Source organism: Strix aluco, chromosome 1 (assembly GCF_031877795.1).
Source record: "Strix aluco isolate bStrAlu1 chromosome 1, bStrAlu1.hap1, whole genome shotgun sequence".
Classification (NCBI taxonomy): domain Eukaryota; kingdom Metazoa; phylum Chordata; class Aves; order Strigiformes; family Strigidae; genus Strix; species Strix aluco.
The window spans coordinates 38,616,937-38,636,066 of record NC_133931.1 but is presented as its reverse complement, the minus strand read 5'-3'; the positions used below and the strand labels follow the sequence as shown (position 1 = coordinate 38,636,066).

The 19,130-nt window shown below is 37.5% G+C and overlaps 1 protein-coding gene across 5 annotated transcripts in view; it reads right to left on the bottom strand.

The window, feature by feature from the left end:
- Nucleotides 1-4,363: 4,363 nt before the first annotated feature.
- Nucleotides 4,364-19,130, bottom strand: part of ARMC1 (armadillo repeat containing 1) — a 34,276-nt gene continuing 19,509 nt past the window's right edge. For all 5 annotated transcript variants that reach the window (XM_074818323.1, XM_074818287.1, XM_074818296.1 and 2 more), the window contains 4 exons: nucleotides 10,837-11,026; nucleotides 7,313-7,429; nucleotides 7,156-7,230; nucleotides 4,364-6,616 (listed from right to left, as the gene is read on the bottom strand). In XM_074818323.1, the coding sequence (XP_074674424.1) occupies nucleotides 6,425-6,616; nucleotides 7,156-7,230; nucleotides 7,313-7,429; nucleotides 10,837-11,026 (574 nt within the window). In that variant the 3' untranslated portion in view covers nucleotides 4,364-6,424. The remainder of the gene's footprint in view (nucleotides 6,617-7,155; nucleotides 7,231-7,312; nucleotides 7,430-10,836; nucleotides 11,027-19,130) is intronic.

The window sequence follows — 19,130 nt, the reverse complement described above, 5'->3', positions numbered from 1 at the left end:
CTAGTCAGACACACAAATGTAAATTGCAAACATAATATTAAAGAGGTCACGACTTCTGAGACATCTCAGGTGAAGAACTAGCCATCACCAGCTTTCATTTCGCTGGTCCTAGCTTTGAAATGGGTAACATGCACCTCCCCAATAATAAGCACTGTTTCAAGTTTCAAGAAGCTGTTTTCACAGTGAAGGCTTATATACAAAAGCACTGGGATTTTTTTTCTTAGAACAAAATCTTGCAGGATGGCAGAGTATTTTCATTGTTGCAACTACTACAGTGAAAAAGATGTCAAAACCAGTCATTATTTACTTTATCTTTGCTTATTCTGGTGAAGGGTCCAGATATAACTTCGTTTAGGTAGCAAGAGTAGCCTTGGAGCACATGTAATTTACTGTTACAAAACAGCAATGCATTTTATACACCAGAACATCTACACATATGGAGAAACAAAACCAGCTACATCGACTATAATAATAAGATTGCTTCAGCAGCCTAAATGACAGAGTTAATGCTCAACTATGTTAAATGGCTGCTATTTCCCTATTATAGTGGGTGATATATCTTCATTGTTTCAGTAATGTAGCCAACAATTGAGAGCTAAGTAGTAGCCACTCTTCACCTTCAGTAAGCTTTACAGGTATTTTATATGCAAAGAAATAGACTCCTTAAAATACGCCATTTACTACATCCCACTGAATTACAGTGTATAAACAATAATGGTTATTTGCTAAAACATTACAGCACATATTTGTTGTAGCAAAGGAGGTAAAGCCATGAAAACCAAGGACAACGTATAAGCTTTTAGTTTTATACCGAGATAATGAACGCAAATGGCTTTGTCAATATTAAACTTGGGACTTCCATGTTAACAATATAGGGGTTTATAATCAAAAATCTATTATGGCAGTTTAAGTTTTTATTAAAAAAAATATTTAATCTTGCAATAACACAAATTAAATCATCACCTTTAGACAGTTTCATGTAATGTTATATTAGTGCAGTTCCTCTGGCCAGGAAGAATAGCCTTTTGCAAGTAGAGAGCCTGTTTCTCTGGGAATCGGCTTCCTGCTTCCCTCCCCTCCCTCCCATCCTTCCCAAAAAAAAGGACTCCCCATGCTGGATCATCTACCTGCCCTTCAAAGTTTAATACAAACAAACGCACCCTGGATTCTTCCTCAGTGAAGAAAGCATGGCCAAAAGCCACATGATAAAGGGGACATCTTCTGCTATCACTTTCAGCCTGTGCTATATATGGGGGGAAAAGGGGAGTTTAACCAAAACATGCTCTTGAAAAGTAATTAAAAATAAGTATCACGATGGTATCAGCTATATGATGGTGTACATAAGGGGAGTCTATAAAGGAGATCACACCTTCTTAGAGAGGTGTTAGGGATCAAAAACCACTAATGACATTACTTGCTGGAAAGGGTGTAAACACCACTGTCAGGGTGATGCTTTACCTTATGTGAAGACAGCAGATGCCTTGGGCATGTTATGCAGGTAGCACTGCTGAAATAAACCTTGTGTGCAAAGCTTTTGAAATATACCATAACATATGCTAAATACTTTTGGGAAAACCAACTAGAAAGGCTATTTGTTACCAAAAGTTCCTCCTTACCTAGAACTTCAACAAATCAGTAAGGACTACTTTGACAAGAAAATTGTCTTTCAACCACACCTGGCTTGCGATGCAATCCTATGTATAACTCAGAAAGGGAAGTTGCTTATGACAGGTTTGAATTTTCTACTTCAGGCCAGAGAAGTTTGGACAGTGCAAAGGCCTCTCTTGAAATGGAGGGCAATTCAGCTGAAATTTGTAACGAAGCATGAGCAAAGAAGCAGAGACAGCTCGCAAAATCTTGCACTTCCCAGGATTCCTGAGCAATTTGGTTAAACAGACTCAGCAGCACAGTCTGTAAAATGAGGCTAGGAGAAAAACACCTGTGTAGAGACCTCGTGTTATGGATGTTTTCTGTGGGACGTTAGGTGCGAACAGTGCGTCAGCTGCTTCCTGCTAGCGCACCATGGGCTCACGTGGTAGCTCGCCTCCCCTCCCACCAGCAAACATCCAGAGGGGCAATTCCCTGCACCGGTGGGTTAGCATGCCCACGTCCCTCAATGAGAAGAGAGATGAAACAGCAAGGCACTACTTCAAACCAGCAGTACTCCTTTGTTCTCAGTATTTATGCTTAACTCGGTGCTCCGATAAGAAATGAAAGCAACGATCCTGTCATATGGTGGGTTTGTGGTATTCAGTTTTTTATATCCACTACTTAAAAGACCCCTTTCATGCCGATCACATTGCCACACACTGCTTTTTTGGTTCCAGTTGTGATTTTATTCAGATCCTTAGAAATGCTGGTCAGGTTAGCGCTAGCACTGCCAGCTAACTGACCTGAACTGTAGGCACTGGGCAAGTATTAAACGCTGCTGGAAATTATTTAGCTCCGAGGTTCTGTGCAGTCTTCATGCTATGAAGAGACAGCTCCTGGGACCTTGATCCAGATAACAGCCTGCAAATACTAACATAATAAATAACTTCTACCACATCAACCGGCACAAAAATATGGTAAGAGTGTGTATCTCCTCTTGTGAAGTTTTTGTATGCCCAGACAACTTTTAACTGCTTTAATGGATCTTAATTTATTCCACAGGGGAAGCTCTAACTCTTCCAGTCACTAAAAAGCCTAGTGCAACATGAACGCCATTTATGTTGTAACATGAAGAAATTTTGAAATAATGTGAATTCTGATGTGGCACATGCATCAGCTCACAGACACAGACCTTGCTCTCCATGTTTCAACCAATATACATGCAAAGTACTGCAAATTTAAATCAGCTTTTTTCAACCCCATTCAAAACCTGCACTTAAGCAGGCTAAGCAAGTAAAGCACTGTGTGCTCCATGTAAAGTGCAAGAAACAGACAATTTTCTTTTGCAACAGCTTTGTATTGAGCTTTAGAGCAGGAATATTAACAGCCAGTCTCACCCCTGAGGCTAATTAGATGCTGTACCTCACCGAAGAAGTCTCCAGTGACCCCGCCACTCAAGCCCTTTTGACAAATAATGTGGTCTCAACTTTTCTTGAAGAATTACAATCAGAATCTGAGATAAGTTGAGAGGTTATTCTCATCTCTATTATTTTCAGTCCTTAGTTTTAACAAATAGATTTGTTTATATTTTAGGAACTCAGATTTAAGTACAGATGAGGAAGCAGGAAACACTATATGGTCCAGCCTTCTGCAAAATGAATACAGCAAGGAATGCTGCTGCTAATTTTTATTAGGTAGGTTTTTAAACTCCGCTAGTTGACAGCTGGAGTGTTGTTCACAGGCAAAAAAAGGAGCACCCACATTTATTTTACGTTGCAGGCAGTTACAGGAGTACTTCACACCTGCCAGTTTGCATCTGCCTAGGTATTGAATATTTTCTTCCGAATTAGCCCCACACAGTACTCTCCCCATCAGCTTACACGGCCTATGGCAAAACTCAGCAACATCAGCTATTTTTGTACAGAATAAGCCATAGGTGATTGTGGAGTGGGAAAGCTATATTGTATTTCACAATACTGCAGAATGCTTACAGTGCTTTGACAGCTGTTCACAGAGGGACAGTTATGAGCCTCAGTTTTGCCTCTACCTATCCCATCAGCATTTATTCTTATTATGAAGAAACATGGTAGTGATAATTCCATTATGCTGTACACAACTATAACCCTAGGACAATTCAGGAGCTTAAACCATGTGTGCAGCAGCTTCCTTGGCAATAGAATACTTTGCAACTACTGCAACACGATACCAGTGCTTTGTCATCCAGTTCAGCTTCTTTTTGGAAGCCTCTAATTTTACATTAATTTTTTCTTGTCATCTCCTTAGGTCAAAGGGCTTTCTTATCCTTAATGTGACCTCTGAAAAAGTACAAGCATAAAATTAATTACTGTGTGCTGTGTCTTTTTTTTCCCACTTTTTCAAAATAAGAGGTTTCACCAGGAATGTTGATACTTCTTAACTTCCCTAATGAAATATGACCTACACAGCATCAGTTACTTAAAAAAAAAAAAAAAAATCTACTGTCCAAAAAAACCCAAACCCTAAGAATGTATTTGAGACGATGTCCTTAAATAGCTTCTACTCACCTACTTTTTACAAAATCTTTGTTTAAAATGCCAGCATGTTCTAAACATACACAAAAGCCCCACTGTAATATGGAGCAAAGGTCTCACTGTGACTGGACATTTGCATTCCTCTCTGTTAAATGAAAGATGAAAAAGATGTACTTTTAATACCACAAATAGCTTAAAAGAATGTCAGAACATTTAAAAAGGCACCAGCCTTTGATAAGACATTTAAAAAAGCATCAATCATATTTTTAGTTAGATTATCCTTTATTACTTTACAATATATTTCAAAAACTTTTACAGATGCCTTAAACTGTTCTACAAGAGCTGCAATACTGTCATAAAAGCACACCTACAGACCGAATGCACATACAAACTGTAATACCTACTGGTATTGAACCATTAATATCCAAAGGGTGTAGTCTTTTAGTAAATAGATGTGCAGTAATGCAAATGCAAACAGATGTTAATGCAGAAAAATAAAACTCTGCATTCATGGCTATAGAACAGAGGACTTTTCAAACACATTTGGTACTGTAACATTCTAGACAGCGATATGAGTAATATTACATATTTAAAGCAATACATGCCCTGAAAAGCCTGTATTTTCAATCTGTGCGTGTAAACCTGAATCAAAAATAAACTAGATATATTAAAAAACATGAGACATCTAGTCTGCCAACAAGCTTTTGTTTCTTTCTTATCCTAGAATGACAATTAACTTGGGTGGGTGAACTCTGACCTGCATTATTATTTTACACTATCACTTCCTCAGCATTCCTGTAGTACTATGACGGCCTGTGAATTTTTTTTTTCTTCCTTGTGCATAGGCACAGGAGAATAACTTTGATGCATTAATCTTTTTTTCTGAGTCTCCAAGTGGTAAATATAATTAATATTATACAAATACATTACCACAAAAAAAGCATTGCATAATGAGGTTTATAACATTATTTAAAAATTCTCAGCTGTATTCCTCTGGTGCAACAAAGCAGTGGCATTGCAGTTTTCAAGCATTGTGTATTGAATCCTCTCAGGCACACAGTATTTGCTAACGGTTCAGATATATATTATTCTCTACATACAGAAGTTTTGCTTTTTTTATCACTGCTGGTCACGGAAATTACCAAGACATCTTTGAACCTATACTGTCTGTAAGTAACAAGGTAAAGCCAATTGTTTGCATATGTTTTTAAGTCTATCCAAGCTGATGTACTTTCATGGCAGTCTCATGAAAGACATTAGGAGGGAACAGTAATTACGTATCAGATTTTTTAGGTAAAAAAATAAAAAGGATTAAAGTCAAAATTTATGAGTGTGGCACTGTGGCAAAAGAGGCATTCAGTTCTGCTTTATTCTTCAAGTTTAAAGTTTCAGTTACGTTAAATGCTTGCTAATGGTGAACACCATTTCTTAACCAAATACAGTCTACATCCCTCTATTCTCTGCAGACAGAGCTGCCATGGGTCATCACTACATTAGACCACAGCTTTTTTTGCTACAGTCTTCCCAGCTAGCCTAAACAGCAGTCAGTGGTATTTATTAGTTATATATATATATATCAGTCAGTCACACCCATCATTACAAATATGTTCTAGTTTATTTACTGTACAATGTATGTATACATATTTGTGTTTATTCAGTCCCTTATTTCATAATCTCAAGCACTCCAATGGTTAAGGGCAGGCTGGAAAAAAATTCAATATACATAAAACGGTTATAAATTTCAAGTCTGTAGTGATTCTAGTTTAATAGCAAAAGGGGAACAGCGTGCTCACGCTGTGAACGTGGTTGGCAAAAATAAAGGCAAAAAAAAAGAGGCAGACTATATTTTTCTCTGGAGTCAAAATCTAGAAAATTAAACATAGTAACGTTAGTCCAAAGGGATGCAGAAATAAAAAAGGCATTTTATTTAATGCACAAATAGAGCTCTTAAGAATTTTCTTTCACAGAGGCCCTGAGACTTGAGTTAAATGGATTCTCCCTATCATGTGTTTCATGTGAAGTCAAACTTAAAGCTCTATACGCATACACATTTGGTATGTAACAGTGGACCCATTTTTAAAAAGTGAAGAAATAAAATCTACATGAAAAACAAATGAAAGAACAATTTGATTGGAGGCCTCTGTCTTTTGACCCCTGCCCTATCAGGCTAAACGTCCAATAAAATGTAAAATGCAGCATACATTTGCTTAATCTAAAATTTCTGTGATGAGTTATTGCAAATTGCACTTGGCAGTTCACCACACCAATGGAAAACTGGCCCCCCTGTTGGTTCATTCACACAGTCTTTTAACACCAAATACAAGTCACCAGTAGAAAGATCTCGATAGAAAGTTTGCTGCTGTGCTGAGCCAGCTTGCTGCACCTTCTGGGTGTGACCCAACACGAGACACTGCTTTGTCCTGTTCCTTAGTAGGGCTTTCATCTTCTGGTAAATATTCAGGTAGGTCTGTATTCTGCTCTACTTCCACTGGAGTATCTTGGAACGGAACCAGCATCTGATAAAACATGACAGATTAAAATTATGTCAAATGTTGTAACTTAAAAGAATGAATGGAAGTTACAGCTATATACACATTCAGGATGACAGGCATGCGTGTTGCGAGACTCCTCCCCATCCCCCTATACAGCAAGAATATAAATGGAACCTTCTATATATCTGGAATCTAATATGCCTAGAAGATATACAAGAAAAGCTTTGGCTTCACACAGAAGAAAAAATATCAAATAAATAAAGACATAGCCCTTTTACTGCAGTTGTGAAATAAAAACACTTCAGCAACTGCAGCCAAAAAAAAAGGTTCACTGTGATCCTTTTCATATCATTAAGGAGAGAAACAATTACAGTATTTTTGTCCTTCTGAACAATAAATTCCGTAAGACTGTTCTATGGATACATGTCCTGACATAGCATACCCGTTATTGTACTGTATGTGTGGCACTCCCACCTACAAAATTTTCCCTGGAATCAGAGGTGCTGGTATTAATGATACAGCCAAGCTAAACCAATTAGTATTTAGAAAGACGCATATCCTACCTCCTCACCACTTTCACTTTTCACAACTTGCTGTGCCTTCATAACTTTGGTTGATGCTATTGCCGTTGCCAACGCCTACAAGCACACATTAAAAACCAAGAGCTTAGTGTGACAGAATGCAATAACGTGAGGATCTGGACAGTTATTGAGCACTTACCTCTGCTTTTAAGTCTGAGCGAATTCGGACCACGCACCTTTGAACAGCCATTTGAAAGGTAAAACTAATAACACCTTTAATTTTCAACAAGGCTTCTTCACAAAGATTCCTTCGAGACTGAAAAACAAACAAAACCCCCACAACTAAAGTACTTTCGTAATACACCATATGAAAATGCTCACAATTAATTGTTAAGGAATTCCTGTATGTCTGAGGGCAGGTGGTTACTCAACCATATTTTTGTAAAAGAAAAACTAAGACTTACATTTTAGCGCACAAATATTAGACTCTCTTGCCACAAACAAACAAACAAAAATGCTTACACTTTAGAAGTCAAAGAAGGATGGAATCAACTGTAAATAATTAGAGAAAAGTGCTGAAAAGCAAAGAATGTTTTTCTCCGTATGATCAGCTAAACCGTCCCCTCTGGTTAAGTTCTGATTGACTGAAGTGCTCATTGATGAGTAGTTAGTGTTTAAGTTGCTATTTATCAGACACCTTGCCTCCACACTGACTGAATGCATCAGAGCAGATGTTGTATCTTTCAGCTGCTTCATCTGTGGCAGCTTACAGACATCGCTGCACAGCATAAGCTTAATTCTTATTTCAAAGGGAAAATATTTGGTTGATAACCCACGGAATGTTATGTTTAAAACAAGTGACATCGCCTACTGTGAGGTAACATTACATTGACCTGTACTAGTTGCATCTGTTCTACATTATCTTAGAATGTTCTATTTTTTTTTTCCTTTTAATATTTGCACAAGATGGTTGTAACAAAAAGGATTAAAATATACTTGGAGAGACTGCTAGTACAGAAGGGAGAAAAAAAAAGATGCACTGTACTAGAAATAAACTAATGGCCTTATGTATTTAACTTTTACTGCAAGTTTATGCAAGGTTTTAAATAATAAGTTATTTCAAAGCATATTTACAGTAGTTATTAAATAATCACTGGTCAGTATTTGGGATAGTTTCACATACAACAAGTAAATTATTTTAATCTCTGGAAGAACTGAAGTGGGGGTTTTTTTAGCAGTTTAGCATATATATTGAAACAATTCATTTGTGTAAGTTTACGTATTGAAATAATCAACACTTTTGAGATTTACAAAGATAACTTTGTCAGATAGGCTACCTTTCCTATACACAGGAAATATTTAATGCAAGCTGATAGGCTGCCTTGCGTGAGTGAAAGTTGAAACTACTTTTGGACACAAGAAGCAACACATTATTACCCTAAACAAATAATTTATGCTTACATCTGTGTATAGCAATTCTGTGATAGAATCTGGCTTTTTATTCTGAGATCCCAGGTTAAATCACAGGCACCTCAGTTTAATTTCAAATGAGGTTTTCAGTGATCAGATAACTGGTGAATCACTTGTTAAAGACAAAACTTACCAAGGTCCATACAGACTCCTTAAAAAGCTGGAAGCTTGGCAGCCACCGGCATTGCTGCACAAACGTCTTTTGCAAAGTATGTCTAACTATGGCAGTTAGGCACAAACCTCAGCATTACACAGCTAGACATCTTTCTGCATGGTACTCCTGAAGCATGGGCACAGGGTAGGAAAGGTACAGGGTAGGACAGGTGAAATCTAGGTTATTTTCTTGCACATGGAACCCTGTTTACCATACCCTAACAAATACTACTAAAATGTCAGACTAGAAAACTTACTGAGGGGGATGCCCCAGACTCCTGAAGTACTGCTTTGTTTTTTCATTTTTTTTTCTTAAGTTTACCATCAAATTTGATAGTTGGATCTTAAAATAAAAACATCCGACCCCACACTAAACAACAAATGACCTCTCCCCTCCCTTCCTACTATTTGAGGTTTCAAAATCCACAAGCATGTGTAGGATTTGCAGTCATTCCTAACAGCAGCTTCTTGTTTCAAATCTAAATGACAAAACACACGTAAAGTGAGAACACAGTGTTTACAGCCCTGCATTTACTTACTACGCCTTTTAAAACTCTTATGTGCCACCTAATATTTTTTTGCTTGTTAACTCAGGAATAAACTATTGAATGAAACTAAGCTGCTTTTATTGTTCACATCCTTCACCATCCCCCATTGCAACTTATCGCGACATCTATAGGGATGTTTAACTGCTGGCTCAGCACCTGGAGTATCACTAACATTTCTTTAATCATCTGATGAAATACAGAGCTATGCATACTAGCCACCTCCAGCCAGCGCACAGTCAGATTTTCTTTTTCTTCAACAATGAGCTAAGAAAACATGTTGGTGTGCTCTAGGCAACTACAGAAGCCTGCAGTTTTGCTCTCTGGAGCTGAATATCTAAATATCCTACACTTTTTCAGAATACCTTTGCCTCAGCGTTTAAGAAAGAAACTCCACAAATCTCGCTATATTCCATTTGTCGAAGGACACAAAGAAACACTTTTAAGATAGAGTCAGAATATAGCTAGAATATCTAAACTCACAAAGTAGAAGTGGATGAAATTTCTTGCTTGGAGATACCTGTGAACAAACAAATTAACTACAAGCTTAAAAACAAAACAAACCAAACTTAACAGCAGACAACCGATAGGACTGAATTAAAAAAAACTTTAGAGTACAAAAGCCAATGGTGTTGACAAAGCACTGCCTTTCTAGACAGAGCAAGTGCTGGAAGGACAAAACTGTAAAAAATATTTACTTTGTATAAAGTGAGCTAGAGCAGCATGTTATTTCTAAAGGAATTAACTATGGTCTTATGAAAACAGTACGACGGGTATGCTGTTGATAAACTGGGCCTGTGGACACGCTTACTTGGCAAAATGTAAAGCAACAAAGCAAAGGATCAGGTCTGATCATTTAAAATGGGTACAAAACTGAAGATACAGAGTCCGGAGGGCACTTGTGGATAACGTGCTTAAACAGTCTACATGCTGTTTGGCAGCCGTAAAAAGGCAAACATGGCCCTGGGGTGTTATCTACAGGGGTATGGTAGATAAATCCATAGAAGTTATTCTGACATTACATAAAGACTCAGTGAGACCTCATTAACTCAAATGCCATTCTGGTCACTACAGTAGAAAAGATCTCACAGACAATGAAAAGATGCAGCAAAAACAGCTCAAAGAAAATACAGCATTTCTGAATTAAGAGTAATAAAAAACCACCCCAGTGTCTGAAATCTCTCTTAACTAAAAGGAAACTTCTTTTAACACAGTGACACAACCACAAGATATCCTTAAGTGAAACTGCTGATGGTACCTTGTGTATTCCATTCATTCTTGAAAAAGGGAAAAAATTAGGAGAGGTGGAAACCGAACAGTTTTTTTAGACGAATTAAAAAGCCATCAAGGAAACTGCCTTAAAACATCTTTAGATATTCTGAGTAAGCTCAATTTATGCAAGATTTTATACGTATCTTGCAATTCAAAATATGATTCACAGAAATTGCTGACAATTGATGATACCACGCAAGTAGCCTGAATACATTATTTTTGTGGGCAAAATACATTTCAGGACAGCATGCCTGATTTACATAAAAGCTGAAGGCTTCCTTACCGAATCATCAAGGCCGTCTATATGCAAAACCACTGTCTTGGCACGCTTATTTGTACTGCCGAGGAAAAACTGCGCTTTCCGTCGTCGGTAATTCATCTCATTCACATTGTCCATGTCTGACATGTTGGAAGACTGAAGGATATCATAGACTTCAGAAGCTAAAAGTTTAGTCTCCCCTGGTGTAGTGGTCCTTCAAGAAAAAAGAGATTAAGGTTTGTAAATATTTGTTTTTACATTAGTACTCCAAACAGCTGCTGATACAACTGGAATTCTCCATGTGCTACAGAAATACAATTATACAGTGAACACAGCAAAAATTTTAAGAGAGGAGAAATTAGGTAAAACTATTTCCTTTCCCACACTCCAATTTTTATGTTGATCTGTTAATTCTAATATAATTATAAACAAGTCTGTTTCAAACAGTTCTCAAACATGAATACAGTTTACATCAGTTTGACAACTACGAACAAAACACAGTAGTAGATGCTCAGTACACTGCTGTTGCTTTGCATTGAGCTTTTTTTTAAATAAAAGATCTTCTACTGCCTTGTGATACTTTTATTTCCTGCTTTCGTTATTACATAAGAAAAACAATTTCTCTGTAGAACTCTAATCTTTCCAAACGTTTTCTTCTCCAAAGTTACTGAGCATCAACAGCAAAGCAGAATCTCAGACTTCCTTGAAGAATCCAAAGGTTACTTCTGATTAGACTAAAATTTATGGTATAAACTGTATGATAGCTTTTTTTCAGATATAAAAATATGTAGATAATAGACCAAACACATATTAATTTCTTATGATTAATTAAAACTAATTTTAATAAGGTACTAATATAAATCTGTTGTCCAAATTCAGCCCTGTTTTAATTATGCCAGTGATTTAAAGCTATGTGCAGAAACAAAATTATTACCACATCAACTTGCAATTAATCTTAAAATGATGAATGACAGCTTTGCTGCTTTGTTTAGCAAACACTAAGTAAGTAACAAGTACCTTCAGATTTATTTTTTTTCCATCTGACTTCCTTAATTACCATACATTAAACACGTTTTCCATACTACCATATGGACAAGAAAGAACACTGAAGCAAGCAACCTAGGAGTTCTCAACTTGTGGGGGTTCCAGCTAGCCTTTTTTTTTTTTTTCTTTCTTTTCCCTTCTCTGCACCTTATTTTGAACAGCACTCATTTGGAGAGGAAAATGTGAGTTCTTTTGATCATTCAGTCCATTGACAGCATTCAAAGAAAAAAAAAAGGGGGGGTTAACAAACAAACAAACAAGACCTACAATAGCAAAGCATTTCAGCATATGTTCAATTTTAAATACATGATTATGTTCTGCTTTCCTACAGTGAAAAAAACACTTTATGTTAATTCACAGAAACAAGGGCTGGGACCTCACAAAGATTTCAACTTCAACCTTCCATATTTGATTAGATAAAGTAATAGATTAGATGATAAAGCCGTGTAAACTCATGTCTTGAGGTAGTAATAAATTAGCTTGTGCAAAAGTGACATCTTCTCAAGATACGACGAAATTTACCCACTCGTTAGTTTTGGTAAATTCTTTCAACAATAGTCCTGTCCATATTAAGTGATTTACAATAGAGGACTTTTTTGGGGGCAAGCTTAAATACAGTTAACTAAGCACACTATTGAAAATGTCACTATCCCACTACATCACCCACTATGCTGTTGGTTAGAGTTTTTGCTTGAATACTTTGTCCTACTCCATACCACAGTTTAAAAAAAAAAAATTAGAAAGATAAATAAGAAAGAAAATATACTTAGTATTAGCCATAATATATATATGCATATATATACATACAAAAGAAAGATAAAGTTACCAAAAGTCAGCAAATATAAAATATGCATGTGCCTTAAAGTAAAAAATCAGCAGTGGTTTTCATACATGTTTTGTGCTCTAAGCATTATAGTTGGCATAGTTCTTGGAAAACCAATGATTAAGAGTAACTGCACAATTGAAACAACCTGTCGATTTGAAAACACAAATTTAAATCTGCTCTTATTCAAGTATTCTAAAACAAGTCTATAGAGGTAAATGTTATCTGTATTCACACACACACACACACACACTTAAACAAGCTATTCAGGTAATTTCCTGTAGTTTTCCAAATAGAGGATTACTACTATCTACCACTAAGTAACAGATGATAACTCTAGTTACACCTCTTACATTAAAAAAAAAAAATCCCAAACACAAGATTTTAATCTTATATAAAGAGAATCTGTTTCAAAATAAGCAACTAACTGTGTAGTAAGGAGCGGCATGCAACTCAGACACTACACTACAAGGGCAAGAACAACAGATGTCACATAAGAATATCAGACTGCAAAACAGTCCCTAATAAAGGTATAAACCAGTTTTATTCTGCAGATATACAATACTATACTTTCAGCAACTCAGTTAAAACAAACAAAGATGTACAAAATTCCACGCAAAGCCTTCTACAATTTTTAGCATACTAGTAAAATGAGTGAATACAAGTTTTGCATCAATCTGTTATTCTTTTATTAATTTATACAACAGCTATAAAAAGAACAGAAACCTTAATATCAGACTAGACATAAGGAAGAAATTTTTTACAATGAGGGTGGTGAAACACTGGAATAGGTTGTCCAGAGAGGTGGTAGATGCCCCATCCCCGGAAGCATTCAAGGTCAGGCTGGATGGGGCTTTGAGCAACCTGGTCTAGTTGAAGATGTCCCTGCTCATTGAAGGAGGGTTGGACTAGATGACGTTTAAAGGCCCCTCTCAACCCAAACTATTCCATGATTCTATGATCTTTAAAGAAAAAAAAGTATCTGGAAGTAAATCTAATAAACACTCTCTATTGTAAAACCAAGGTGATGTTCAACGTTGACTCTGTTTCTTTGTACACTATACTGGTAACAAAAAGATAAATACAACAAAACTACATGTAAAATTAAAACACAGTAGAATAGTGGAAGTTTTTTTTTTTATATAAGGGTAACACATGGGCTGTGGTTTTGTTGCATGAAATGAGAAAAAAATTGCCAGCTTAAGAGGGTTCTGAGGGCACTGACACAGGCCCTTTGAAGCACCTCCATGTCAGCCATTTCAGATGCCACTGCTCACAGCCATCCAACCCAGCCTCCTGCCACCATCACAGCAGCAGAAGGGAACGCTTGCTCATCTTTCCACCACCCCCATTCACACTCTAGTGTAGCATTTTAATCACTAGTGAAGGTGCAGGTACATACTGTAAAGTCACTATGCAGTTAGAGAACAAGCAATCACTGATACAACTTCCCCAGGGACGTGGCAAGAGACCCCATCGCTGGAGGCTTCCAAGACGCAATTGGACAGGGTGCCAGATAGTCTCACCTAGATTCCCTTTCCCAGGAAAGGTTGGACCAGATGATCTTTCAAGGCCCTTTACAACCTGGGCTGTTCTATGATTCTATGACTAGTGTTTTGCTACCCTGCTAGGAAAATGGTAGTCTCTAGTTAGAGCAGAGTAACAGTTGGTAAGATTTGGTTACCATCTCTTTTGGAGACGGTAACATCTTACATTACTTCAGCAAGATTCAGAAGATGCCTGTCAGAAACCCAAACCTTTAATTTTCTTGAGTTGTCTTGAATTCCTGTCATCCTAGATTGCTGCCTGTCCTTCCATTATGTTCACCCAAGGCTGGCTGTATAAGTAATACAAATACAGAATCGAAGTGACATGTGCTGTATCTGACAGATGAGGATACAAGAAATAGTTCTCATTTTCTTCACAATTAAAAATAACTTTATAAATATGGTCCAAGTGCTGCAGAGGTTTTATTAGCATAACAAGACACTTTTTAAAGGACATAAAAATTACTTGCTATAACTCCAAAGTTGTATGTGATGTGGGTTGAGTACACATGCTTGGAAAGAATGTGTAAGCAGCATATAGCATTATGGCTGTACAACCAGCATATAACTTAAGTATACACACAGCATCCTAAATAGTAATAGAAGGGCCCCGACAATCCTCCTAGCATAGCTGCATCTGATGTAAAGGTAACACAGAAAGTTATGTTTCCTCCTTGAGAAAAAACACAAAGGCTGAGAAAGACTAATATAGTGGATTTTACCCTTTTGGAGAAAAACAAGATATAAATATGTTCATAAATATATATATATGGGGAACATTATATATATATATGTGCATGTGTAAAAGACCATCTAATCCTTCTTTAAAGCTGTTTTATGATTATATTTTAAAATAAACATATATGTACATATACATATGTGTACATTACATACACACTCCTATATCAGAGGAAGCAGATGCAACCATAACCCTGCTCAAAGTACAGCAGACCCTGGGCACAAGCACAGGAACTATTACATGCATTTCCTTAGTGGCATACATTGTGCTCTGAAGACACATTAGCCAAACAGATAACAAACATACTATATATAACAGCATTTCATTAGTGTTTCTACTGAGTTTATAACCTAGAGACAGGAGGTTTTCAAATTAAAGAGGGTATCTTTCTTTGCCAGAGATTCAATTACAGCCCAGATTCTATCAAAAGGAGATTTGTGTCATTTAATTCCAAAAGTCTCACTTCTACAGTGATGCTGCTTTTGGTTATCCTTGCTCAGTTTGCCCACTACCCCACAATAAGACGACAAAGTTAATTACCCATTCATGAAATTTCAAGGCTCTTGATAATCTTTGAATGATCACCCCAACCCCCGGGGAATGTGATGGAACAAATCTGGAAACCATTTCCTCCAGGCACATGAAGGACAAGAAGGTGACCAGGAACAGCGAGCATGGATTCACAAAGAGGAAGTCACGCCTGACCACCCTGATAGCCTTCTACAATGAAATGACTGGCTTCATAGATGAGGGGAGAGCAGTAGATACTGTCTTTTGACATTGTCTCCTATATAATCCCCATAGAGAAGCTGATGGAAGTATGGACTGGGTGAAAAGTTAGTGAGGTAGACTAAAAACTGCCTGGATGGCCAGGCCCAGAAGGTGGTGATCAGGGCCATGAAATCTAGCTGGAAGCCAGTATCCAGCAGTGTACTGCGTGGTTCAATCCTGTTCAACATCTTCAGTAACGATCTGGATCATGGGGCACAGTGGACACTCAGCAAGTCTGCAGATGACACAAAACAGGAAGGAGTGGCTGATATGCCAGAGGGTCATGCTGCCATCCAGAGGGACCTTGGCAGGCTGGACAAATGGCCTGACAGGAACCTCATGAAGTTCAACAAGAGGAAGTAAAAAGCCCTGCCCCTGGGGAGGAACACCCCCAGGCACCAGCACAGGCTGGGGGCTGCTGGAAAACAGCTTGGCAGAGAAGGATCTGAGGGTCCTGGTGGACACCAGGCTGAACATGAGCTAGACACGTGCCCTTGCAGCAAAGAAGGCTATTGGTATCCTGGGTTGCATTAGGAGAGGCATTGCCAGCAGGTTGAGGGAGGTGATCCTACCCCTCTACTCAGCACTATTGAGGCAACACCTTGAGTGCTGTGTCCAGGTCTCAGCTCCCCAGTACACAAGAGATATGAACATGCTGGAGAGTCCAACAAAGGGTCAGGAAGATGATTAAGGGGCTGATGAGGAAAGGCTGAGAGAGCTGGGGCTGTTAAGTCTGGAGATGAGAAGGCTCAGGTGGATCTCATCAATGTATATAAATACCTGAAGGGAAGGTGCAAAGAGGATGGAGCCAGGCTTTTTCTAGTGGTGCCCAGTGCCAGGATCAGAGGCAGTGGGCACACACTGAAACACAGGAGGTTCCCTCTGAACATCAGGAAACACTTTTTCACTGTGAGGGTGACCAAGCACTGGCACAGGTTGCCCAGGGAGGTTGTGGAGTCTCCATCCTTGGAGACATTCAAAAACCATATGGACAATGTGGTTTAAGCGACTCTCCCTGAGAAGTTTGACCAGATGATCTCCAGAGGTCCTTTCCAACCTCAACCATTCTGTAAGTCTGTGAACACGTATTAGAAATTGAGAAGTCATTCAGTACCTTGTTGTTTGAATTTACATGGAGTGTATCCATTTTTATCTACTTGCGGATATCTATCTTTTCAGGTTAAGAGTATTTTAGAAGTTAGGCTTTTATGTAAGTAAAGCAAAAATGTATTTCATTTTCCTGCCAATTATTTTCCTTACGTATTGTTTTCCAAAGAGCTTTGCATGACAGCTTATATAACTCTAATGCACCTGATAATTAGAATGACTGAAATATAAGTAGCTGTGTAATTTTACTTTGATTTCAGAAATTTCCCGCTCCCATATTTAGACTTACGGTTCACTGCTCAGTCCTAAACTGTTTTATCTTAAGGCATCATGAACTAAAGGCAAGGCGAGATGGAAAAGGGGAGGTTTTGTTCTCAAAGCCATTAAACAATTTGCCAATTGGCATTTCAAATGTTTTCACCTTAGCTTAAGCATGATCTTACCAGACACAGTCAGCAAAATTACTGAGCTTATTACATATTATAATAACAGTTTAGAAACTTTTAATACAAAACTTTAAAATCCAATATTCTACTGGTTCAAACATGACACTGATTTTAGGAAAAGACTGCTCAAAAGTTTTCTCCCTCAATCTATAGCACTTTTTCGTAATTTTACACAGCACAATAATTGTATTCAGTATATTTAGTATAGAGCCAAAAATGAGATCACACAGGAATACCAAAGAAGTATTTTAATCTCAGGTAATTTCACAACATAGATCAAGAATGTCAATGTATATAAGCTCACTCAGGAGCTTACATTTTTATTCTCTCTCTTAACCAAATCTGATGTAGTTCAAGAGTAGTCAATTTGTAATCTAGGGACCAGTTTCAGCCTTGTACCAATGGACCTTTTTTCTCAGGAATAAGAGATCCAAAGACAGACACACCATTCTCAACTTCTAGCTTTAGAAGGGGGCATCACTTACACCTCATGATACATGCAGAAGAGCCACAGCTCATTCTTTGCACAAGGCTGAGAAACCTCTGTGAGAAGAGGGCAACTACAGGTAGACTCATTCTATCATAGAACAACCCCAAAACTCTATTAAGATCCAAGCCAAGGAAAATTATATACAAGGACAGTACATTTGCAGTACACCACCTATACACACATAATAGACACTTTCACAGGTCGAGTGTCTGTCCTACATATATTTTCAGTATGCATGGCCCCATAAGGGAGGGGGCATGGCATACAGCCGTACAACTTACAGAGAAAGACTGTGTTACAGACAATCAGAAAAGGTGGACATGAACCGTATGGCTCATCACTGTGCTCTTACTCACGAGTACTTGGGAAACTAACACACAGAAAAATTACTATTAAGAGCAGCTCTGTAAAAGCAAAGGCAGCTAGCAGTGGTGATTAAGATTAACCCAATCCACAAAACTATGGAAACAGATCTCAACCTTTTAAAGTCAGTTCAAAATTTCCTGTATTGACATCTCAAGGAGTTTACATACTAATGGAAAAAGAGTATCTTAAAAGACAGATCTTTAAAACAAAATATTTTAAAAATCTATCATACAATTCAAGTCCAAGAAATATGAAGAGTTTGAAGAATAAAAATGTCTTCATAGTCCAAGAAATATGAAGAGTTTGAAGAATAAAAATGTCTTCATTATCCAAGTTAAGGCTCAGATATGAGGCAAGACCTCAGCTGAATCCCATACTAAATAACCTACTCATAAATTAAAAGTAAAAACAATTCTCAGGTTTAACTTACAGTCTTATCACAAAAAAACCCTAAGCAAGTCAGTGAATGTAGCAAAGGACTGAATGCAACATTTTTTCTTCATGAGAGACTCCATTTCTAGAATGACCCCAATGGACCTTTCCAAAAATTTTGAGAAAACTTACAGTCATATAGAAGTAGGTATTTTCACTCGATCCCAATCCTTTTCATACATGCAAGTACTGCCCCTATAAGGCAGAAATAATATTTTTGCCTAGGATCCTACACAGTGATATTTTCAACCATCGTTTTATTTCGGTAATGAACCTCATTCACTGCAATAAACATAGTATCCTATATGACACAAAAAGCACAAGTAAGAATTTAATGGATTGGTATGAATTCTATCTAAATATATTGTTGGTTAAGTGCAGCTGTATTAGAAACCTTAAAGCATATACTTGGTAGAGATTTATAATTTGGTTAATTATGGTTAAAAAATGGCTATCAAATTGATATTCACATCAGCTGTGCCTTAAGACCACTGATGTATTTGTTTCCAGGTGACCAATTTCTTTCAGAGCCCATTCTCCCTATGTTTAAAGA